Source organism: Aricia agestis, chromosome 6, assembly GCF_905147365.1.
Source record: "Aricia agestis chromosome 6, ilAriAges1.1, whole genome shotgun sequence".
NCBI classification, from domain to species: Eukaryota; Metazoa; Arthropoda; class Insecta; order Lepidoptera; family Lycaenidae; genus Aricia; species Aricia agestis.
In genome coordinates this window covers 15,429,009-15,454,552 of record NC_056411.1, presented here as the reverse complement: position 1 = coordinate 15,454,552, position 25,544 = coordinate 15,429,009, and the positions used below count along the sequence as shown (strand labels likewise).

The 25,544-nt window shown below is 35.9% G+C and overlaps 2 protein-coding genes and 1 long non-coding RNA gene across 3 annotated transcripts; 1 reads left to right on the top strand and 2 right to left on the bottom strand.

The window, feature by feature from the left end:
* Positions 1 to 5,015: 5,015 nt before the first annotated feature.
* On the bottom strand, positions 5,016 to 6,777 carry LOC121727892. The gene is made up of 2 exons (XR_006035742.1): positions 6,169 to 6,777; positions 5,016 to 6,090 (listed from the first exon to the last, which is right to left on the bottom strand). It is a non-coding gene; the product is annotated as an uncharacterized LOC121727892 (long non-coding RNA).
* A 2,373-nt stretch (positions 6,778 to 9,150) lies between these two features.
* On the top strand, positions 9,151 to 17,599 carry LOC121727891 (piggyBac transposable element-derived protein 4-like). Its single transcript, XM_042115936.1, has 4 exons — positions 9,151 to 9,331; positions 12,731 to 12,866; positions 15,298 to 15,371; positions 15,472 to 17,599. The coding sequence occupies exons 2-4, from the start codon at positions 12,732 to 12,734 to the stop codon at positions 17,486 to 17,488; spliced, it is 2,226 nt and encodes a 741-aa protein (XP_041971870.1). The 5' UTR covers positions 9,151 to 9,331; position 12,731; the 3' UTR covers positions 17,489 to 17,599.
* A 4,998-nt stretch (positions 17,600 to 22,597) lies between these two features.
* On the bottom strand, positions 22,598 to 25,321 carry LOC121727890. Its single transcript, XM_042115935.1, has 2 exons — positions 25,171 to 25,321; positions 22,598 to 24,912 (listed from the first exon to the last, which is right to left on the bottom strand). Exon 2 carries the CDS (start codon positions 24,909 to 24,911, stop codon positions 22,665 to 22,667), a length of 2,247 nt encoding a protein of 748 aa, XP_041971869.1. The 5' UTR covers position 24,912; positions 25,171 to 25,321; the 3' UTR covers positions 22,598 to 22,664.
* Positions 25,322 to 25,544: the final 223 nt, after the last annotated feature.

Here is a 25,544-nt window from a genome sequence, read left to right as displayed (position 1 = left end):
GCTGGTCGCCGTGCTAGCTCTACAGATGTCACATTGACTCTGTTTCCTTATTCATTGAGATGTCAAGAGCAACTGAAAGGTGTGAAAAGACAGATGACGTTTAAGGGTAAAAGAGATAGAAATAGAGTAACCGCCACGGATGACAAAAACAAACACGCTATCTCATAATACTTATTATATATATAGGCTTCGAGTTTGTAAAGTGTTTTAATAAGCGTTTTATTGGCAAAGAGAATGTCATATACTACGTCACAAGAGGTCGGACTTAGAAGAAAAAAAATTAACATTTATTATTTTTTTAAATTGAAACTAAACTTAAAATTTTTAAGTGCAAAACCTTCCACTCTAAACATACCAAAAATTAAAAAAAAAAGAAATGAGCTCAAATAAATGTTTTATTTCAATAAAAATTATTGTACATAGCTAAATAAACACGAAACAATAAAACAGATTTAATCCACAAGGTTTAGGCAACAAATCCGTCCGCTGCTTACGCTCCGATTCCGATCCAGTGGACGCGCATCTTTATACATACACACAAGTATTATTACTTTATTTTGTTACACCCTGTACATACGACAGCTGAAATATATCGCGTGGGCTCAGGCCAGCTGTATACCACCTCCCTTGATCAGAGGATTTTCCCTTAGTGGCCGTACCTCTCATAATCCCATACCTTCCTTCTCCTCCTCCTTAAATCTTCTTAACAACCATTGCCTGCAGACTAAAATGTTGCAAACTAGTACAGGAACCTAAAAATCTGAAATTAATGAAAAGTTTTTCATTTACTACATTTCCATACATAAATTATTATAGTTCATAACCTTAACGTGCAATTAATCCATACTAATATTATAAATGCGAAAGTATCTCTGTCTGTCTGTCTCGCTTTCACGCCAAAACTACTGAACCGATTGCAATGAAATTTTGTACACAGTTATTCTAGAGCCTGAGCGTCCGTGGCCTAATGGGTAGACCTTCCGTTCGCACTCCTAGAGGGTGCAGGTTCGAACCCGGGTGGAGGCGTGTACCTATGAGACATTTTCTGATCTCAAGTACATAATACGGACGCTCGTACGGTGAAGGAAAACATCGTGAGGAAACCCGCACATAGTTGGTCCCAGACGTATTGACTAGTTCTTTCCTCTGGCCTAGGCCGACTATGATGCGAGAATGCCGTATGCGCTTGGGCAACCATACGGACATTTAAAAATCTCGTCCCAGGCACTACAGTATTTGAGGAGTGGTTACTTCGCTCTGAAAAATACTGTATAGATCATCCACAACGGATTAAAGGCCTAGTTTTTTTATTCTAGAGCCTGAGAAAGGACATAGGCTACATTTTGATGTCGGAAAATATCTTATTTCCATGAAAATATCGATGAAAATTAATTCGCATTGTAGTTCTTACATGTGACAGTAGATGTCGTTTTTATTGCCGATGGCTCCGTAACGCGCGTGGTCAGCGCTCATCCCGGGGGTCCTGGGTTCGAGTCCCGCAGGCGGAACAAAAAGTTTTCAATGTTCCTGGGTCTTGGATGTGTATTAAATATTATATAATATGTATCATAATAATATTTCAAAAATCTTAAATATATTTTATGTATAATATTATAAAAAATCCAGAAATATATCGATGCAATGAACATTTTAGTTCTAATACGATTCAACAGATGGCGTTTTATTTTTTACTTCATTGTAACATAGAACTAATCATACTTATTATGTTTTTGTTTATAGTTTTTAATACGTTAGAATATTATGTTTAATAATACTATCACTTGGTATAATAATAATCAATCTATCTTATCTTATAGAACTCCTACTGCATTTCTAATATATGTGACAAGTTGACAACACTGAGGCGCTCTAAAATAAAGGAGTTTGAGTGTACCGTGTTGGCCTATATTCCATCCAGAAAATATGTCAATGCAATCAACATTTTAATTCTAATATATGAAAACAGATGGCGTTTTATTTTTTACTTCATTGTAACAGAACTAATCATACCTACTTTATTATATATTGTTTTTATTCATAACTAGCTGTTGCCCGCGACTTCGTCCGCGTGGACTTTAGTTTATAGCACGCGGTGTCAACAAAATTTGTGTCAAATTTAAAAACTTTTTAAAACCCTGGTAAGTGGTACCCCTTAGGGCCACGCTACACCGGAATGGCAGCGCTGAAAGTGCTCGCCTCGCCGCTGCCATTCCAGTGTAGCGCGGCCCTTAATTAATCAAAATACCCAAAAACAGCTGTTCAGTACACATAATATATACTAATATTATAAATGCGAAAGTATCTCTGTCTGTCTGTCTGTCAGTCTCGCTTTCACGCCAAACGCCAAAACTACCGAACCGATTGTAATGAAATTTTGTATACAGATAGTCTAAAGCCTGAGAAAGAACATAGGCTACTTTTTTACTGGAAAAAAGCGTTGTAAGGGGGTGAAAATGCGTAAATTTGTTCAAATTAAGTTAGTTCCAAAAGTTCATAATAGATGGCGCCGTGCGTCTTCTACATCGTGCTGACGCTTGCTCAAAAGTCTTTCTATAAGAGGTGGTATCATCTTACATTCAAGTTTGTTATATCTATTCTACGTTATTAAATAACTCAGTACTTTATCTGTGCAGTGAGTAGTGACGTAACCTTAAACCTATCAATGATAAATAGTTTATGGGTAAAGTTGTGTAATTGGGGGGCTAATTATGCTTTAAAATTTGGCATAAAATATAAAGTTTAATATAAAAAATAAAATACTTATTGTGTGCACACTGCACAGCTGTATTGATTTAAGGGGTACCAGGGTTTTCTTATAAAAGCTTTTGACACCAATTTTGTTGACATCGCGCGCTATAAACTGAATTCCACGCGGACGCAGTCGCGGGCAACAGCTAGTTACTACAATAAATCAATAGACACATTTCAACATTTTCGAAATTAACTGCATACATACTGATACATTATAATATTTTCCATGAAATAATAATCTATCTTTTTCATATTATTATAGTTTAAGTTGTAAATTATCATACAAATATGCAAATAATCACTATGACATACTTTGTATTAGAACACGGTATGACATAGTTATGTTTTGCTTCAATTTATCAATTTACGGTTATATTTACATTTAACAATGGCTTACCTTTTGTTTTTCATTAATTAATTCTCTAATTTACAATTTTTGAAAGAGTTGCTACAAAATAATTTTCACTAACTGAAAATCGAACTTTGAGTTTTAAACTTCTTCTTTATGGTTGATAAAGAAGAGGAAGAATCACAGTCGATCTTGCTTAAAAATTGCACAGATTATCCAACTTAATTTAGTTGCTACGTTTAAATTTGGAACCCAATTTTTTTTGTTCGAAAGTTTCACCCACCTGTTAGTAGGTAAAACGCTGCTATTTGAACGTGGGTGACATTGACGGAAGCGCTGCTGGTAAAGGAGAACTGTCAAACACATTTCAAAAATGACGTTTTTCTATGTTCTTTATCTATGAGCGCTCCCGTCAGGCGTCAAGACTCAAGTCAATCATCGTAGACGGCGGGAAACTCGAACGCGGGCGGTCGTGTTTTTCTCAAATTTTATTTGTTTATTAGTGTTCAGTGCGGGAATATTGTACATATTTTTGTAAATATTTAGTTTTAATTATCTTTCTAGTTTATTTTATATTTTCTTCTCGGTAAGTGTATTTATTTTTGTACTATGAATCGACCTCCGGATCCCGGAGGCGGGAATTTTTGTGGCCCAATTCCACAGCCCGGTTATTTTGTTACGTTGGATTTTGATGAGTCCAATAATATGGACACAGAAGAGTCAATAAGTCAAAGAACGTACAAACGATCTCGTAATGATTTTATTGACGAGCTGACGTGCAAACAATGTAACAAAGTAACTAGAGATAGCGCGGGAAATCGTATTAATTGTAAGTGTATACTTGAAAAGGATAATGCTGCTAGCATGCGTGTATCCTCAGCCTCAGCACCTGAGACAGAAAGAAAACATATTGGCAGAAATTTATATAATGAAAATGATGTTTCCCCTTATTTAATTCATGTACAAAAAGTTACAAAAAATGTCTCTGATGGTACGCAACTACACCCCATCACCTTTGGTGACTTTTTAATTAAAAATAACATTTATAATATTATTAATGGCTCTCTAAAAAAAATTGGTCGGAACAGAATTTCTGTTTCATTTCAAAATTACAAAGATGCTAATACATTTATTAATAATTCAATACTCGCTGACAATAATTATGAAGCTTTTATACCATCTTTTAATGTCGTTAGAATAGGTATTGTGAGGGGTATACCAGTTGAATGGTCACCTGAGGAAATAATAAATAACATTTCTTCACCTACCGGTAGTGGTAAAGTTGTGAAGGTCAGACGCTTAAATTATAAAACAATGGTGGAGGGTTCTCCTGTATGGAAACCGACTCAGTCAGTTGTTGTATACTTTGATGGTAGGGTTCTGCCAAAAAGAGTTTTTATTTGTTATAATTCACTACCAGTTGAGCTCTACATCTTTCCCACTATACAATGCTTCAAATGTTGTCGGTATGGACATACCAAAGCTCAGTGTAGGTCAAAATCACGGTGTATCAAGTGTGGTCAGGAACATGATATGGATTCTTGTAGTGTTAATGAGCATGAATATTTCTGTTGCTTATGTTCTGGCCATCATATGGCTAATAACAAAATATGCCCAGAGTTTAATAGGCAAAAATCTATAAAAATACACATGGCTGAACATTGTGTCTCTTATGCAGAGGCCAATAAAGAAATTCCTTCCTCATATAAATCTTATTCAGATACACTATCCACTCCTAAATTTAATTTATCTACTAATAATAATAATAGTTCATCTGATAATAGATCATACAAAAAAACTGTAGTTGCTAAGCCTCGTGCTCCTTATAGACCAATGAAAGGTTATGATAAAATTGCCCATAACAATGTGGTAAAAGAGTTTTCTTTTGATAATTTAGAAAAAAACACAACACCAGTACATGAATACAATAAAGGTATAATAAACAATTACAAGAATGAACTTTCTTCACTTACAGATGTAATATCATTATTACAAACCCACTCACAGAACGATAATATACCGTCCATCGTTGCCCCTTTAATTCAATGTATAATTAATATTCTACAATATGGCCCAGATCATTCAGTGGAACGCTCGAAGTGTAGTTAATAAAAAAAGTGACATAGCTTATTTATTAAGAAATTATAATCCTTTTTTATTTTCTTTCTCAGAAACTTGGCTTAGGCCAAGTAATACTTTTAGATTTAAGAATTATAATACAATTAGAGAAGATAGGTTAGACGGCTATGGTGGTGTAGCCTTTCTCCTTGAGAAAAACTACCCTTTTAGCCTTATTGATATCCCTGTACATAGTTCAGAGCTATCTATTATAGCAATTAGTGTAAATAATATATGTTTTGTCTCTGTATATATTTCCCATGCCTCTATTAATATTTTAAATGAATTTAATAACATTTTAAGCTCTTTACCAAGACCTTTAATTATAACAGGTGACTTTAATTGTCATCACCAGTCATGGGGAAGCTCCATTACTAATAGTTATGGTAACAAGCTGCTAAGTGTTTTAGATCTGAATAATCTATGTGTTATAAATTCTGGTGAGCCCACAAGGCGCACTAGTCCAACAGAAGGCAAAAGCGTTGTTGATTTGACTATTTGCTCCTCACAGTTTGTAACACAATTAACATCTTCGGTTCTATCATCCACTTTTGGAAGCGATCACTTCCCCATATTAACTACCTCTCCTTTTGATAATTCTCAGGCTCCTATTCAAAATGTCAGATTATTTCCCAGGTATAACCTTAATAATGTCACCGATAAATGTTGGAAGAAATTCAGTAGTAAAGTTGATGTAAAACTGTCACAGATATTTCCAAATGAAGATGACTCTATTGATGCTCTCGTTTTTACAGATGTCTTGATAGAAAGTGCTAATGAAGTTTTTCCAATAAAAAATGAATCATCTTCCATTCCCAGCCCACCGTGGTGGGATAAAGAGTGTACGGAAGCTGTAAAAAGGAGAAAGAAGGCTGAAAGAATGTATAGTACAAATATGTCTCTTGAAAATTATTGGACATTGAAAAACATTATAAATAGCACCAAATTACTTTTCAAAAAGAAAAAATCTGAAAGTTGGCAAAAATTTTGCTCCTCTCTGTCCCCGAATTCTCCTCCAACTGTTGTTTGGCAAAATATTAGGAGGTTCAAATCTGCATACAATACTTCTCATTCTGTTTCTCTTCCTAGTTCTATTGCAAATGATTTTCTTGACAAGCTTGCTCCTCCTACAGTCAATCTTCCTAACCTATTTCATAACAATAGTACAATAGATGAAAATGAAGAGTCTTCAGAATTAAATTCCTCCTTTACCATGGCCGAATTAAAAAATGTACTTTCGTATGTATCGGATTCCTCTCCTGGGCCTGATGGTATTTATTATTCATTTATTTCTCATCTAAACGAAAACAGTTTATCAGTTTATCTTAGAATCATTAACTCAATTTTTGAATCTGGCAATATTCCATCAGAGTGGAAATGTCAACTAGTGTTACCCATTTTGAAACCAAACAAAGATCCTTCCCTCTCATCTTCATATCGTCCAATAGCCCTCTCGTCTGTTCTTCTAAAAATAATTGAACATTTAGTCAAAAACCGCCTGGAGTGGTTCGTTGAAAGTAACTGCCTGCTTTCTTCATCTCAATATGGTTTTCGGCGTAATAAAAGTACATATGACAACTTAAGTTCTTTTACCACCGACATAAGATTAGCTTTCAGCGCAAATAAATTCGTTCTTTCGGCCTTTTTAGATCTTTCTAATGCATATGATAGTGTTATTATATCAATATTGAAACAGAAACTAAGACGTCTAAAAATTTCTAAAAAAATTATTTCATTTATTATAAACCTGTTAACTGATAGATATATTATTTTCTATAATAATGGCCGTAAATACATAAGAATTGTTACCAAAGGTTTACCACAAGGCTTAGTTTTGAGCCCTCTGTTATATGACATATATACTTATGATTTAGAATTGGCCATTGCAGAGTTGTTGGATGTTGATATTTCGCAGTATGCGGATGATCTGACCTTATATGTTGTAGGGAATAATGCTGATGATGCTTCCGCTAAGCTAACAAGAGCCTTGCATTTTCTTAAGCGTTGGTTGGACAACCACGGCCTAGATTTATCCCCAACTAAAAGCTCCATAGTTCTTTTTAGTCGAATGCGCGTAACTCCTCAAGTTAGAGTATTTTTTGATAACATTATCATTTCACAAAAAAACCATCATAAATTTTTAGGTGTCATCCTGGATGAAAAGCTTTCCGGAATTCCACATTGTGATTATGTTGTAAGTAGATGCGAAAAAAATGTAAATATCATCAGATGTCTAGCAGGCGTATGGTGGGGTGCCCATCCATTTTATCTAAAATTAGTGTATAATGCTTTGATTCGCAGCATATTAGAATATGGCTCTTTCCTTTTGGAGCCTAGACGTGTATCAGGATTTAAATCTTTAGACAAAATCCAAAGTAAATGCCTCAGAATTATATGTGGAGCAATGAAATCTAGTCCAATCAACGCTTTGCAGGTTGAATGTTATGATCCTCCTTTACATTTACGCCGTCAATATTTATCCGACAAATATCTCTTTCGATGCCTTCAGCTTTATGATCATCCTATTATTGCGAAACTTCAAACGCTTTCCTATCATATTTCCGAAAATTCATACTGGTTAAATAAACAAACCCCGTGTTTAATTGTGAGCTATTTTAAATTTAAATCTCTTACTGCACCTATTCATTCTTCTTCTAAATTACCGATTTTTTCTTCTTCTTATGGGGCTCTTGTGTCCGCTCCAAATATTCTGACCATTAATATAGAGAAGAACTCTTTGAGGGCCAATGAAAGATTTAATGATATAATTAATACACAATTTAAAAATCATCATTATATCTTTACAGATGCTTCTAAAAGTAATATGAATGGCCATGTTGGTGTAGGTGTATTCCATTCCCAGTACAATATTGTCCAAAAAATTAAACTCCCTCCCGAATGTACCGTATTCTCTGGAGAATGCTTAGGGATCTTAAAAGCTTTAGAATATATTTTATTAGCCAAACTTAAAAAATCTATAATTTTTACAGACTCTCTAAGTTCTATTCAAGCTCTTAACAAGAATCCATTTAAAATTAAACAACAACATCCTGTTATATTCGATATAAGACAGTTATTAACAGATGTTACCAAGAAAGGTACTTCAGTTTCATTTGCTTGGATCCCTAGTCATTGTGGAATAGAAGGAAACGTTAGAGCGGATTCTCTTGCCAATGATGCACTAACGTGTGGTGACTTAAATCCATACAAAATTTACTACCCTGATTTATTAACTTTACCCAAAATTCATTTAGAGACGTCATGGAAATCGTCATTTGATCAAAGTCATAAACAAAAAGGAGCACATTTCTATAGTATTCAATCCGAAATTGTATCAAAACCATGGTTTTATAGCATGAATTTCAATAGAAAATGTAGTAGTATTATATCACGATTAAGACTTGGCCACACTTGCTCGCCAGACCATCTTGCTAGACTTAATATAATTAACAATTCTTCTTGTGCCTGTGGTGCTGAGGTTGGGGATGTCAACCATATATTCTTTTCTTGTCCTCTTTACAACCGTTCCCATTTCCTTGATTCATTGTTAAAGAATAAAATTCCTTTTCCTACTTCAGTTATTTGCTTATTGCATTCTAGAAAATATATTATATATCAAATATTAGCTGATTTTATATTACATAATAATATTGAGATTTGATATTTCTATATTTAATTATAAGTATTCTTTTGTAAATATATATTTTTTCCTGATCCTGTCCTGAATTCCTTTTTCCAAATTCCTCGTTTTTCGTAATAATTTAATTTTTTACATTGTTTTTCCCGTTCGTCATTGGCAATGTACTATGTGCATGCCATTAAAAAAAAAAAAAAAAAAAAAAAAAGTCAATCATCAATGTCACCCACGTTCAAATAAAGCCTTGTCAAACTGTAGACCGCTGACCGTAAACCGTATTATTATAGTTTTTATTTTTTAAGTTTATATTTAATTTTGCATGTATTTGGAAAATTCAAAATTGCGCGCATAAAGAAAAATAAACATACCTACAATCTACATTGATATTTGATTAAGTGCGTTATTAGGTACTTATTCGTGAATCGTGTGTGTGCTGCTTTGTATTTTGTTCGAAGTTTTTGCTGGATTCCTCGAATGTAAGTAGTGTTTCGCATTACTTAGTACCTACTTAAATAGTTTATTTTACTCATGGCCGGTTTCAAGTATTAACCCTTGATTTACCCTTGATATACCTGCACAGCGTAACCCGTGGAGTCCCTGGGACTCCCGGAAACAAAATCGATCGTGGAATAACGAGACACAATAGCTTATCTATTGTTATCGCGGGCGGATGCGGCCGCTTAGGGCTTTATGAATTAATTCATGAAGCCCTAAGCGGCCGCATCCGGCCGCGATAACGATAGATAAGCTATTATGGAATAAGAACATTTTAAAATTGAAATACTTATGAGGTATATTTGTTAATCATTTATTTGGTTTTAGTATAGCATAGGTTTTTACTTAAAAATTCAAGAATTACAGCCTTTTATTATGGAACTCCTAGACTAAGGCAATTTTTATCATAAAATTACGAGGTCTAACTTCAAGCCACTAATGTTATATATAAAAAACATGTTTTTAAAATAACTAATTGAAAAACTTATTAAGAACATCATAAACGCTCGATAAAATAAAAAAAAGAACATGGGTAAAATAAAAAACAAAAACGTGCAAGACCTTTCAGTCGTGGTTGTTGACAAAGTCATTACATATTTTTTGTCCAGCTAAAGCACAGGCTCAGTACAAGTATAGCACATATACGGTATTCATCATCACTCGAAGTATCTGAGCACACCGAAGCAGAGTTGTGGTCTATAATCATATTCTCATGATTACCATCTATCAATGTCCTTTTCGATGAGGTCATTAATATGAGCCCAAACACGAAACCTCCACTTTGGATTCATACGAAGCTCGGTTCCTATACGAGGGCTGCCTTTTAAGTTTTGTCGTTTGGAATAAATACAGGCAATCTAATAGATTATCACCATTTATTGTTTTTTTAAGAACTCTTCGTGATATTTTAAATGCTTTTGCATGCGTTCAAACCAGTTTTTAACCCCCCACAAAAAGAGGGGTGTTATAAGTTTGACGTGTCTGTCTGTCGGTCTGTCTGTCTGTATGTCTGTCTGTCTGTGGCATCATAGCATCCAAACGGGTGGACGGATTTTGATCTGGTTTTTTTTGTTTGAAAGCTGACTTAACTGAGAGTGTTCTTAGCTATAGTTCATCATCATCAGCCTGCTCCATGCTGAAAAATCGCAGTTCATCTGGTTTGTGAAGGGCCGATTAGCAACTTGCAGTCTTTTGGTGGGCTTTATTGCATTCTAGTTCGTGACATTTATGAATATTTACACATTAATGGAAAGTTGACCTGCTGCTGCAGCATCACCTGGTAAACAATAGGATACCCAACTCCTCACCAACTTAGAGCAATGGTTTCATGTTTGGGCTCATTTTAATTACGACAACTAGTAAGATGTAGGTAACCAATAAATTTTTGCATGCTGCTGCTGCAGCATCACCTGGATTCTATAGGAGCAGAACTCCATATTATGAACCCAAAATGGAGGTTTCATGTTTAGACTCATATTGACGGCCTCATCCAAAAGGACACTCCTAGATGGTATTCATTGGGATATAATATTATGATCCTGTTGATAGAAATTATTCTGCACTATAACCAACACAAGTTTAAAAAGCATGAAATAAAATTAATTTAAGAAATTAAAAAAAAAACCCTGCTAAACAACTTTAAAAAGTAATGAAATATGTTGGGTATTATAATCTGTGCGTGTCATAGAGTAAAGACGGCTAGTAGGTATAAACGTTAATATACCTACGCCAATCAGCTGATTATAGATAAAGTATTGTAGTATAGATGTAGTCTTACAGCCGTTCCCAATATTTGATCTATCTCTGGTTTTGCCCTACTAGAGATAGGAATAGCTCACATCAGACATTAGAGGCATATATTTTATGTCAATTCAATGTTAGCTGCGATCGGTTGTATGTCAAACCAGAGATAGATTGAATATTGGGAACGGCCGTTAGCCTGTCATCGCGTGGCCATTTTGTGCTTATTTTCATACAAGTAGTGTGCATTTATTTTCTTGAATATTTCTATTTGTCGATTATTTCGAAGCACATTATGATACAGGAAAGAAAGTCAATTAGTTCATGATATCGATTAACTATAGTTCAAGTGATGAGAATCCGTAAACACACGTAAAAAGCTATGCAATTTTTATAGCCAAATTATTAATTGATGTGACATTTTTAGCACTAATGCCTATATAGCACGAATAAGGGATTAATAAACTTATAAATTATCTTTTTAGCTTACAAAAATACCGATTGAAAAGCTCAGAAAACGTTGTTCAAAACTCACGTATTTAATGTTAAGTCCACGTGTTTGAGGCATTCTTTGACCATTATTATGGTTTATTATTTAGCGGAACCATAAAACTCAACAATATCTAGCATTAAATGTTCAATAAAAACCTTTATTAACACTTCTATTACATGAAATATACAGACCGACTCCTTTGTTATGTCCTAGTAAGTAGGACATAACATTACACGCTTTTGACGCTTATACCGATATAAGGCTCTCTCCAGTCTATAGTAATTAGTACCTCAATGCAGCTGATCGATTCGGCAACGTTAAAATTTACGCGCGTACGTCAAGGTCGCTGATTGGCTAATTGTTCCCCAAATTTCCCGTTATCCTTGACATTTGTAAAATTTGAATATACGCTAAATTTCTATCACTGAGGCTAGACGTATTATTTCTCTCTCCCAAAAACTATACTAAATTTCATGAAAATCGTTGGAGCCGATTCCGAGATTCCAATTATATATATTTATACAAGAATTGCTCGTTTAAAGATATAAGATATGTCGGAAATCCGTAAGCCTAACACAAGGGTACATTCAGCTCCATTATCTATTAACCCAGGAAAATTAAACATTCGACCTCGGAATAATTCGCATAGAGCTAAAAATTTGTAGAGACGTTTATTACAGCGTTATAAATAAGTCCTCAAAAATCCCCGGCGATCCCCCTTGTGCCAAAATTTTTATTCAAAGTCAAAGGTATAAAAATGAAGTTTTTCCTGTTTTTCTTTCAATTTGTACATTCTATCATAGAAATAAGTAGGACAAGATTGTAGATCATAGAATTCTCTACAAAAAACCGGACACTTAAAAACGGCCTTCCGCCAGCCGCGGCCATTTTGAACTTTATTTCTACCCGAGGACCACAGATTAAGGTGTATACTGTTAACTGTATATCTGAGGACGAAGTTTGCTGGTGGATAATAGGAAACATTTTTTTCGTATTGGGATAGGCGTAGTGATGATAGATATTCGATAAAGTTTTTATAATGTCGAAGTTGATACTGATGGTGGCTTCACATACTGATTTTTCATATTTTACTTCTACGTTATTATTTTTGTATTTATTGATTTTTCTTATTTGTTTTATTATATAGCATGTCAATCTGGCGCGCCGATCAGGATCCACCTACAGATCTCCTCGAGGTCTTATATGGAGATGAGGACGAGATTTTTGATGAAGAGGGTGGATACGACGGATCAGATCTGAGTGAAACGGACCTGGAAGACGAGGTTAGTAGCCCATTTTTTTCTGTCTGTCTGTCCGTCCGTATCTCACAGCCACTTTTCTCCGAAACTATAAGAGCTATACCATTGAAACTTGTTAAATAGATGTAGTCTGTGAACCGCTTTAAGATTTTGATACAAAAATGGAAAAATTATAAAAAAAATTTGGGGTCCCCATAGATACATCATACAACTGAAATAGAAAAAAAAAATTATGGATAGGTCTTCAAAAATTATATTGAGGTTTCTAAAATCATTTTTTTCTAACCTGAATAGTTTCCGAGAGACACTCTTCCAAAGTGGTTAAATGTGTGTCCTCCCTCCCCCCCCCCCCCCCCTAACTTCTAAAGTAGGGCATGATAAGTCTAAAAAAATATATGATGTACAATACTACAAAAACTACCAACGAAAATTGGTTCAAACGAGATCTAGCCAGTAGTTTTTTTTATACGTCATAAATGGTAAACCTTAATTTAACTTTCATTAAATCAACTGAAATATGAAAATAAATCAAAAACCTCTTAATTTCATAAAAATATACCTTATTGCTGCTGCGGAACCCTTCATGGGCGAGTCCAACTCGCACTTGGCCGGTTTTTATGAAACGCGCAACACGAGGGCCAGCCGTCCACACTCGCACCATTCACCGCCAGAACGCTTTGAAGTGGTGGTTTTATTGTAGTACTTACCTAGATGACGCCCGCAACTCCGGTTCGCCATAATTCGTTTATCGCGCGGAAACTGCAAATTTATCGGGGATAAAAAGTATCCTATGTCCTTTTCCGGAATTCAAAGTATCTCTATACCAAATTTCAGCAGTCAGCACAGGGGTCACCAATTAGTTTCGCTCGGGTCCGTTTTAAGACATGAAATGACCTTCACGGTCCACACATTTTATATGTGTGGATGGCTCTCCCACGTATTATACGTGGGAAAGCCATGCTTCGGCACGAATGGGCCGGCTCGATCGGAGAAATACCACGCTCTCACAGAAAAACGGCGTGAAACAGCGCTTGCGCTGTGTTTCGCCGAGTGAGTGAGTTTACCGGAGGCCCAATCCCCTACCCTATTCCCTTCCCTACCCTCCCCTATTCCCTTCCCTTCCCTCCTCTATTACCCTATTCCCTCTTAAAAGGTCGGCAACGTTTATCATATATTTTTTCAACTCTCGTCTCTGGGACTTTGCTGATCATAGACTGGCCGTGTAAAGCGTTGTCTAATAGTATCTAAAATTCAATAAAAAAAACTATAATCCATTTTCAATTTGTCACCTTGTTGTCAACAGACTTCAACCATAAATAAAAGAGTATAATTCGTATGTATAGGTTTGTCACTCAAAAATCATCTCGAGTGTGCGTATTGTAGTGTGTGTAATGTTTTATTTGTTAAAAAAATATGTGATAAAAGCATAATTTCGAAATAATATTAGCTCGATGCACTCCTTCACCATATAAACTATAACTGTGCAAAATTTCATTCACCTACGTTGCCGCATTTTTCGTCAAAAGGGATACAAAGTTTTTATTACAAAGGTATATGTATTTAGATATCAACGAGAAAAGTAACCATTTTTTTGTAGCTAATTATCTTTCTGAAATTTGGAATGAAATATTGGTGCAAGGCCAATAGGTAGCGATAGAGATATCTCACTGGCGGCTCCACTTTACTCTCCTCTCACGTCCCCAGAGCGTCGCGAACGGTTATTCATTGATTATTTTCTAACAAAATAATAATTTTCGCAAACTAACTGTCGGTTTTTCCTTTTTTCTTTTATATATATATATATATATATATATATATATATATATATATATATATATATATTTATAGCGCGCGACGTCAACAAAATTGGTGTCAAAAGCTTTTATAAAAAACCCTGGTACCCCTTAAATCAAAACACCCAAAAGCAGCTGCGCAATGTGCACTGTATAATTTATTTCATTCTTTTTAATTACACTTTATTTATGCCAAATTTTAAAATAAATTTAGCCCCCCAATTACACAACTTTACCCATAAACTATTTATCACTGATAGATTTAAGGTTACGTCACTACATAGATAAAGTAGAGTTATTAATTAATAACGTAAAAAGAGAAGTAACAATCGAAAAAATAGAAAATATAACGCAAGATGATACCACTTCTTATAGAAAGACGTTTGAGCAAGCGTCAGCGCGATGTAGGAGACGGCACGGCGCCATCTATTATGAATTTTTGAAACTAACTAAATTTTAACAAATTTTCGCATTTTCACCCCCTTACAACCCTTTTTTCCAGTTAAAAAGTAGCCTATGTCCTTTCTCAGACCTTAGACTATCTGTGTACAAAAATTCATTACAATCGGTTTGGTAGTTTCGGCGTGAAATCGAGATAGACAGACAGACAGACAGAGATACTTTCGCATTTATAATATTTTTTAATTTTTTTTTTTGTTTAGGACGACCCAATGACCCCTCCACGAGCAGTGTCCCGCGAGAGGTCACGATCGCCATTGTCGTTTTCGTCAAAATCGTAAGTGCTATATATACGTTGTTCACGAATAATTTATGCCAATAACTAAATACAACTACATACAAATAAATTCTAAAAAAATATATTTTTGCTTTCACAGTGCCACGGTGCCTGCAGATGGCGCGGTTTTGCGGACGTTAGACGAGTTCGGTGCCCCGGTAGCCCCGGATACCCACCTATTGTATGCGTCAACTGGAGAGCGTGAAAGAGATGAACGGAATCGTAGAAGAGGAACGTGTGAGAGAAGGAGTGGCCGAAGGGGAGTGAGGGGTGTGCGAGGACAGATTGCACGTGGGGGTGGGGATCCGAACCTGGCCCATAAAGGAGGACGTCAGTGGAAGTTAGGACAGCCACTCCGTGAAATATGGCCCCACGATGACGACGTTCCACCTGAATTGTTAAGTTTGGCGACGGATGACGACGGACGACAGAGGAGCTTGCGTGGTGATGCCTTGGTCGATAGTACTGAACGAGGAAGGGTTGCTAGTGAGAGCGAAAATGAGTTGGAATATTTCGACGCCAGTGATGGAGCTGATGCTCTCTATAGCCTGGAACGCCAGAACCTTAACTTTGAATGGTATCCTATGGAGACCTTTCAAGGTCGAGAACAAAATTTTCAGCCAGAGCGTACTGGTTCGGTTCGGGTTTTCGATTCAGCCTATGACGCTTTTCGATCCTATTGGAGCGAGGATGTCTTAGGTTTAATAGTGGACGAAACGAACCTTGCCGCTTCGAAAGTTCCTTCTGCTGCATTCCAGGCCGAATGGTTCCCCACAAATATGCACGAAATTTTATGCCTCTTTTCGTTCTGGATGATGTTGGGGATCGTCAAAATGCCAACTATTACTAGTTGTTTTTCTGTCGATCCTCTCCTGAAAACGGAAGTTTTCAGACGCATCTTTACACGAAGAAGATATGAAATGTTAAGTAGAGCATTACATTTTGAAGATTTCGACCCCGTTATTGATAACCGAAATCCCTCCAACGCTGGCGCCAGAAACTTCGACCCATTACACCGTTTGAGACCAATATTAACACATTTAAATTCCGCTTTTCAATCAAATTACATTTTAAGTAAAGACATTTCTATAGGTGAAAGCCCTACACTTTGGAAAGGCAGATCTAAACGGTATAAGCGGGCTAAAGCTTCTAAGTTTGGGATCAAATTATTCGAGCTTTGTGAGAGCACCACCGGTTACCTATGGTCGTTCATTGTTCACACCTTTAATCAATCCGCAACAGATCTGGAGTCGCCCGGAGCGCTTGAAAGCACAGCTGTTGTGAAAAAGCTCATTGATCCTCTACTAAACAAAGGGTATAGGTTGTTTATGGACAATTGGTACAATTCCCCCCTATTAGCTAGATTTCTGAAGCTCCATGGTACCGACTTCGTTGGTACTTTTGGATCTTCCCGTCGCGACGTTCCCAGTTTTATAAATAAGGCTCCTCTTAAAAGGGGAGAGTACATCGCCAGACATTCTGGCGATGTCACTGTTTTGTCATGGCAAGACAAGAAACGAATAACCATGATTTCCACTTGTCATGGTTCATCTACAGCCTTGCCTACAGTCTCTTCTAGACCATCATCTCGGAAAGTCCCCTTTGAACCACAAGTGATGCTGGATTATAATAAATTCATGCGGGGTGTAGACGTGAAAGATCAGATGTTGGAGCCTTATTTATTAGAAAGGAATCGTTGCAAAAAATGGTGCATGAAATTTTTTAAACGCTTTCTAAGTGTATCCATTCTCAACTCTCGCATTCTTCTACATTCATCTACTCAAAAAAATTTTGATGATTTAGCTTTCCGCCTTGAGCTTGTAGATCACATCCTCATGAATCATCTATCACATTGTCCGCAAAGCCGTAGATTTACAGTGTCTAGCAGTAGATCTACGCACCATCAACCTAGTAGATTTAACCTTTCTGCACATTGGCCTATGTCATTGGAACCAACAGAGAGCACTTTAGCATGCAACCGGAAATCCAGGAAGCGTTGCTTTGTTTGCCTGAGAAATGGCAAAAAAAATCAAAAAACCTCATACTGTTGCGAATCCTGCCGCGTGCCATTGTGTATAAAGGATTGTTTTAAGGCTTATCATGCATCACCACCATAATAAATTTCTTACTAATTGTTCATAAACCAATATTAAAAATCCCGGCGAGAAGAACCGGCGTAAGGAACTCACATTCGCATAATATTGTGATTGGTATTGTATGAAAACAGAGTGGAAGGTTTTAGTTTAGATATTATAATGCCTTTACCGTTCTGAGACTGCGTTAAATTGCAATTTGTATGTTTGTTATCACTGTTAGTGATTTGCTTGTACATATAATATAATAATTAATAATATGTCACCTTTTTTACAAAATGTCCAATCAAAAGGCATCAGGCATTATCTTTAGACAATATGTGCGTGTGTCATTGTCTTTACAACATTCGAACAAGATGCCACGGATTGCTGTATATCTAAGTATTTTTTACCGTAGTACAGCGTAGTACATAACCCTTTAACTTTTGACATTTTTCGTCGTTTTTGATTATCAACTTCGACTTTTATTTTAACCACAATATATCGTAAACTATATTATATTTCCTGCTGTAATGGCCGGTCTACACGAATTAAGTTGATAAGTACAGACCGTCTACTAGGATCTGATGGCAAATTTGGATGGCAGATTTTCAACAAATACCCTTGATCATTGGATAAATTTTTATATTTGCACGTTTCACACACAGAATCAGCCGCTATAAGGAAAAACAGGATCAAAATGTTTTATTCCATTGAGCATCCCCGGTATTGCTAGAGTCAATTTCTTTCTCACTTTTTGCCATCAGATCCTGGAAGATCCAACTCAACTCAACTCAACTAAATTTTAACTTTATTTGAAGTGCCTGCTCAAATGTGTCAAGTGACAAGCCCCACCTGCCAACTTAACAGAAAATGACGAAATTCTAATTATCTTGTTTAGTAATTAACTAAATTTTAACTTGCTATTTGCTACTAAATTTTGTGTTTACATGCAATTAATAACTTAAAATTAAGTTGAAATTTAGTTAACTACTTATCAACTAATAATACGTGTAAACCAGCCATAACTTGCACGAAGTGTACATAAAATAACAAAGATGGCCTACAGTCACTTCTCATGGCTCAACACATTTACGACGATTGACGACGAGGTTTGAAATTTGACCCTTGTCTTGAATAATTATTTGTGCAATATGGTCGCCACAGTTTAGGGCCAACGCTAAAACTCGCGTAGGCGCGTGCGACGGAGCGCGGACGACGACATACTATTTCTCATTTATACAGCGTGCTCCCGCGCGCGTTTTAGCGAAATGAACGTGGCAAAAAAGGAACTAACGCTGCCATCATACGAAAACATCATTTTTGACAGTTCTCCTATAAAGTAGAGGAGGTGGTGCTCATTTTGAAAGGTAATTTCATACCGAGCGAGTTGAAACTGGAAACATTCACCATAAATTCTGTATGGTATGAATTATTGACTTTATAAAAAAAATTACATATTCAGTAACGCAACTGACGTTGAATCCCCCGTTTGCAATACGGCTGATGGTGATTTTTGGTTAAACATGACCATCCATCATACTTTCATACCGTGGTATAAAATTACTTTTAGCAATTTTTTCTTCGACAACTTTGAGACACTCTCAATGTACAACATACCACGGGTGCGGCGACTTATGTTGATAATGAAAATTGTATGTTTTTTCTATTATAAATAAATATTTTGTTTATAATTTGTGTTGTAAATAAATATATTATATTGTTGTATAAAATTGTATTTTTATTTTTTATTCAATAGAGTAAATTATGCACAACAAGTAATGCCCGCTCCACACCCTCGCGAGAATCTTCAAGAGATTCTCATTTCTCATATTCTCCCGAAATTCTCTCTAGAGTGTGGAGCGGGCATTTTTAAGATTCTCACGAATATCTCGCGAGAGTGGAGCGGGCATAAAGCTATCGACAAAATCAAATCGAAGTGAAGGACATCCCTAGTAGTTTCTATTCGTCGTAGTGTCGCAACTCGCAAGTCGCAACCATAAAGTTAATATACCTACCGGAATAGAGAAACAAAGGCCTGAGCAAGCGAGATGTCACTACCAGTAACACTGCGTGGTAAAAAGAGACGTGTGATACATGACAGCAGAAATCGTTTTTAGGGTTCCGTACCCAAAGGGTAAAAACCGGACCCTATTACTGAGACTTCGATGTCTGTCCGTCTGTCTGTCTGTCTCCAGGGTGTATCTCAAAAACCGCTATAGCTAGCTAACTTCTGAAATTTTCTACACTAAACACTTGAAATTTTCACAAAATGCTCAATTAAGTTTAAGTTTACTTTAATATCTATTTTTTTTTACGTCCGTGATCTATATATATAAAAAAAAGTCGTGTTTGTTACAACACTTATAACTCGAGAACGGCTGGACCGATTGCCATGGTTTTTTATTTGTTGGATTTGTTTCCGTCCCGAATAGCAGAATACATCTTAAAAACAATGAAAACTCGATATTTGTAATCAATACTTAATCATTTAAATATATGCTGATTTGTTTATTACATGTCAAACATTTGTTGTCCAATCCTGTCAAATAGTGTAACAACTATTTTTTTTTGGAGCTTATGGCCTGGTTGCTGAGACCTTTAAGCCACAACTTTATTTTTTTCTGAAGACATCATGTGTGCGTTCAGAAATTTATTTTTTGTAAAATGTCTACAAAGTACTGGTACTGTTATATTTGTTTGTTTTTTTAAACTCCTTCCTTGGATGTGCCTGGTTTACCACCGCACAATTTAAAACTTAAAGTTGGCTCGGTAGTCATCATGCTTAGAAATTTAAACCAACCAAAACTGTGTACCTAATGGAACGCGTTTGGTGATAAGAAAACTGATGAGCAATGTGGTTCACGCGTCGATACCTAAAGGAAATATATTATTTTGTATCATTGTTTTACGTTCATCAAAGCCTAAATTAGTTCAGCTAAAAAGTAACACGACATTCATTGACTGTTAGGCGGTACGAAGTTCGCCGGGTCAGCTAGTTTATTAATAAAATAAAATTCAAATAAATAATTAAGGAAGCCTCCCTTAATTCTTTATTTGATATAATAATAATAAAATAATGCCGGCATAAAAAACACGGTACGGAACCCTTCGTGCGCGAGCCCGACTCGCACTTGGCCGATTTTTTGACGTCCAGTCAGCACTTATCTTTATAAATTCTGTTGCCGCTATAACAACAAGTACTAAAACCAAAATAAATTAAATATTTAAGGGGGCTTCCATACAACAAACGTGATTTTTCAAACATTTTTTGCTCGGTATCAATGATGATAACAGATTGGCACCTGAAATATTCAGTACCTACCTATTTACTCAGCTGTAATAATACTTTAATAATTAATAGTTAAAAATAAAATCAATAATAAAATTAATAAATAATAAAAATGGGAGCCTCCATACAAAATTTACATTTTCTTACTATTTTTGCTCTATAATGGTACGGAACCCTGCGACTACAAGTCCAACTCGCACTTGGTATATTATTTATAATAGTTAAGGAGCTTGTAATTGCTCAGCTTGCGCTGGTGGCTATGCTAGTCTCACCCTCAGGGAGAGCGGCATTCACAATGAATTTATAAATATACTATTTACTAACATTTGGCATAAAATTTTAAATACTTTACCATAAGTGCCCATGGAAAATAAAAGCAGCCAGAGCAATACTTTTTTATTTCAGTTTTATTATACACACTAGCGACCTGCCCCAGCGTCGCACGGGTATAAAATATATAGCCACTGAAAAAATGATATCCTTCACGTGGTGTACTTCTTATCTGTGCCAAATAACATAAAAATTGCTGTAGTACTTCGCCAGATAAGCCCTTTCAAATAATTTATCCCGTTTTTTCCACATTCTCCTATTAGTCTTAGCGTGATAAAATATAACCTTCCTTAATAAATGGGCTACCAAATACTGAAATTTTTTCAAATCGAACCACCATTTATACGTGGGAGAGCCATGCTTCGGCACGAATGGGCCGGCTCGACCGGAGAAATACCACGTTCTCACAGGAAACCGGCGTGAAACAGCGCTTGCGCTGTGTTTCGCCGAGTGAGTGAGTTTACCGGAGGCCCAATCCCCTACCCTATTTCCTTCCCTACCCACCCCTATTCCCTTCCCTTCCCTACCCTCCCCTATTACCCTATTACCTCTTAAAAGGCCGGCAACGCACGCGCAGCTCTTCTGATGCTGCGAGTGTCCATGGGCGACGGAAGTTGCTTTCCATTCAGATGACCCGTTTGCTCGTTTGCCCCCTTATTTAAAAAAAAAAACCAGTAGTTCCTGAGACTAGCGCGTACAAGTTAGCCCTTTCAAATAATTTTCCCCGTTTTTTGCACATTTTCCTCTATTTCTTCGCTCCTATTAGTCTTACCGTGATAAAATATAGCCTATAGCCTTCCTCGATAAATGGGCTATCTAACACTTAAAGATTCATCAAAATCCGTTGCGTAGTTTAAAAGATTAAAGGAAACAAAGGGACATTAGGGAAAAAAAGCGACTTTGTTTTATAATATCGCACCTACGGTGCTATAACGTCACTTATGTATCTAACGTATTTTTTCAGGAGAAGCGTTTGAAAATTGAACATCCTATTAAATTGTATAGTATTACTCGACTAAAAAAATAAGTTGATAATATCTAAAATAAACTATTAAACCTTACTTTAACATAAAAGCAAACATTTCACTGTTTACTGTTATGAAGATATAAACGTCTAAAAATTACAACCCTCGCAGAAGTGACGTTATGGGTCTAGAAAATAATTTATCGGTCAATTATGTCAAAGCAAATAAAACACGTCATCATGCATTTCTAAAAATATTTATTCAAATAACAAAAAAAAGTAACAAAATTTCTGAATTCTAAATAGTAACTTTTATACTAATCAGACTTTTTAATGGCAGATTATCTTCTTACTATCTAAACTTGAACAATCGTCCCCATTCCAAATTAACCAGGGGGTTAATTTGGAATTGGGAATCGTTCAACATCTTCGTAATTGCAATTATCCATAGAACTTAACTATTGATTAATCTATGAATCACAGTCATTGTACCCTTATTTAAATATAATTAATAAATGAATCAACAGTAGGTATCACATACCAATTACTTTACTTATCCTAGACCTACTAAAAATAACTGTTTACTTTAAACTTAGAATCACAGGCTTGGTAAAGCTTAAGGTAAAATACAAAAATTAAATTAAATCATTATAAAAACTTTCATAGTATCTTGGCACAAGATTAGCTTCCAATAATTGCAATAAATCACGCTTTTTACGTTCTGAAATTGGTATTTTGTTGTTGTAAGCTTGCTTCAATGTAATTTCGTCTATTTTTCGATTGCCTCTATTGCCGCGTAATTTTTTGGGTTGAAGAATAGCTTTTGCTTCCTCCCAATTATCCGTTTTGTATGTGGTTCGATAATGGTAATTTTCAGAATTTTTGCTAAATTTAATACTTTTGATATCACCGGTCTTGATAACACGATCATTGACATTTTTCGCCATATTAAAGTTTATGTTCTCTTCAAGTGCTTTCAAATCGAAGAAATCGTTAAAGTTCATTTCGTTTACTACAAACGGTTTGCCAGTTTTTTTGGCCCCACGGATAAGGGAAATGTATTGATCGGGTACATAAATACATCCAGCATTTTTGGCTCTAGTCACAGATTTTTCTATTACAGAGTGAGCTGCATCACCTTCGTTCTGCGTGTGGCCTCGAATCAAAAAGTTGTGTTGAATGGAGTTAATATTTAAGCGAGTCACTGCATAGTAGTACATAGCAAAAACAAATCTATTTTTTTGCTGACCACAGCAATTGTCAGAGTAAATAATGACATCGCAGCCTGGTTTTTCGAATGCAATCTGTTCTAAGTATTTATACACACACGACCCTATTTCAATGGCTCCTCTATTGGCCAACCCTTCGTGCCAAAAATAACAGGTGGTTTCTTGCTTGTTTGCATTAGATATAGTTAAATTATAACAATTCAGTCTTGATTTGTAGTAAAAAGAGCTTGATTTGCCAACAGGGCATGGTAACACCGCTTGTAAGTCATAGGTGAAAACAATTGTGTTGTTATTAGGTTCATGACATCTTTTCATATCCCTTTCTTTCTCAAGTCTACTTAAGCTTTTTTCTTCTTGATGCAGTTTGAAACTATCACGTAATTTATTTTTTTCTTCTTCAGAGGCATTTTCGTATGCTTCACACTCATCGCACCGATCTTTTTTAGGTTTAAAAAATCCAATGTTAAAATCTTGGTTGAAAATTCGTGAGTAAGCGTCGTAGTTCACAATAGGCTTGTTCTGTTGTTTCTGACTTTCTGAATAATTTCTATGTAGTTCTGCCACTGTCAAACCCCCATCAATAAATTGTCTGCTAGTACTAGCCCTGAGATAGTGACTCTCAATCCTTGGAATTGATTCGATATGATCCTTTACTGCTTGTATAACTTCAGGTCCCAAGGTACATTGTTTTCCGTGTTTTCCTCGTTGATCAGGTGGAATGAAACCATCATTCTGAGCTCTGCCGTCGATAACAGTCCGTATAACCCGTTGTGTGATACCCAAAGTGTTAATGAGAAAAGTTTTACAGACGCGGATTTCTTTATTCTCATTCAGCAAGTAAAATGCGTTGTTTGCTTTTCTGTCATACCTTTTGTCAGTCTTTATGCGGCGGTAAGCACATTTTAGTGGTCTTGTACAGGTGTTTAAAAAACCCCGTTGCCTCTCTAAACTCTCCAACTTCCAGTAAGACTCAAAGATTTCCGTCCTTTTTTGTTCAGTAAATTTAGCAGCACAGGACAACCGACATTTAGTTGTACATGTAGGTCCTATTGTTTTACTTTGATTTAGTTTTTTGGTTTTTATTGAGATATACGTTTTTCCAGAGTTTTTCAATCGCTTAGCAACATTTTTTTTCCAGTTCGTTGGATTACGCGTACGCTTTTTGCCTCTCGGTTTAGTTATCGTTTCCGCTGGTTGGTTATACTCGTGAACTAGACTCTCATTATTAGAATTATTGTTTTCTGCAGGAGAATCACTGGAACTGCTACTAGAGCTACTGGAGCTACTGGAGCTACTGGATGAAGACGATCTTGAACGAGGGCCAGGCCTGTATTCATCTCCTGAATCAGTGCCGGAGAAATCGCCTGTTTGAAAGTCGATACCCTCTTGTTCATACGATTTATTAGTCGCAAATAAAATAGATGGAGAGTTACCGTGGTTCTCGAAGGTAGTGTCATGCTGCTCTGGAGTAGTTATTGTTGGGTCTTCTAGGTTGGATGGTGATACTGGACATTCGGAATTTGTAATAGACAATGCATTTTCTGTTTCTGAATAAGGTAACATTGTAAAATTGGCTAAATTTTGAACTTCAATCGAGTTTTTGTTGCCATCAGAAAGTGCAAGTAGCACTAGGTGTTTGCCGCGTTGGTTCATTCTAAAAAAAAATACAAAATAATGATAATAAATAGGTGCTCAATAAAAAAATATGATAACGATAAATTATTGACTGATTTTTTTATATCAAAAACAATAATCCTACTATACTGGAGCAATATCGTCACAAGTGTAAATATAACGTTAAACTTTACACCATGAAACACAAATATTGGGGAAACAACGTCATTACTTCACTACCTTACTACACAAGTGTCGTTATTGCTCCAAAAACATAAAAAATAATTGTCACAATTACCTTAGTAACGTTGTAGCTCCAGAAGACAACTACTCGTGCGGGGGGCCGCGCGCAACTGAACGATGAAACGTTGTTTCTCCCAGTGCCGTCCAGATTCGCGCCAAAACCGTAACGACACTAATGCCCTCACGTGGACAGTTTGCGTACTACACAAATGACAATAACGCACCAAGTAAAGCGGTGGATTTGGAGTATTTTCTCATAATCAGTTAAGTTTTGAAAAAAATTGCATAAGTGACATTATTGCACCGTAGGTGCGATATGTATAAAATTGTTATAAGCATCACAGAATATCAGCCTTTTACAGTGACACAATCTTCTTTCAATGCACTATTATTCTTACACAAAAAAATACATATTACTTATTAAAATAA

Bases quoted from the DNA above. Each gene is read 5' to 3' on its own strand.
- LOC121727891 (XM_042115936.1), top strand. From the start codon at position 12,732: ATGTCAATCTGGCGCGCCGATCAGGATCCACCTACAGATCTCCTCGAG. The intron at 12,867-15,297 runs GTTAGTAGCCCA...TTTTTTGTTTAG, and splicing joins AAACGGACCTGGAAGACGAG to GACGACCCAATGACCCCTCC. The intron at 15,372-15,471 runs GTAAGTGCTATA...TTGCTTTCACAG, and splicing joins TTGTCGTTTTCGTCAAAATC to TGCCACGGTGCCTGCAGATG.
- LOC121727890 (XM_042115935.1), bottom strand. From the start codon at position 24,911: ATGAACCAACGCGGCAAACACCTAGTGCTACTTGCACTTTCTGATGGC.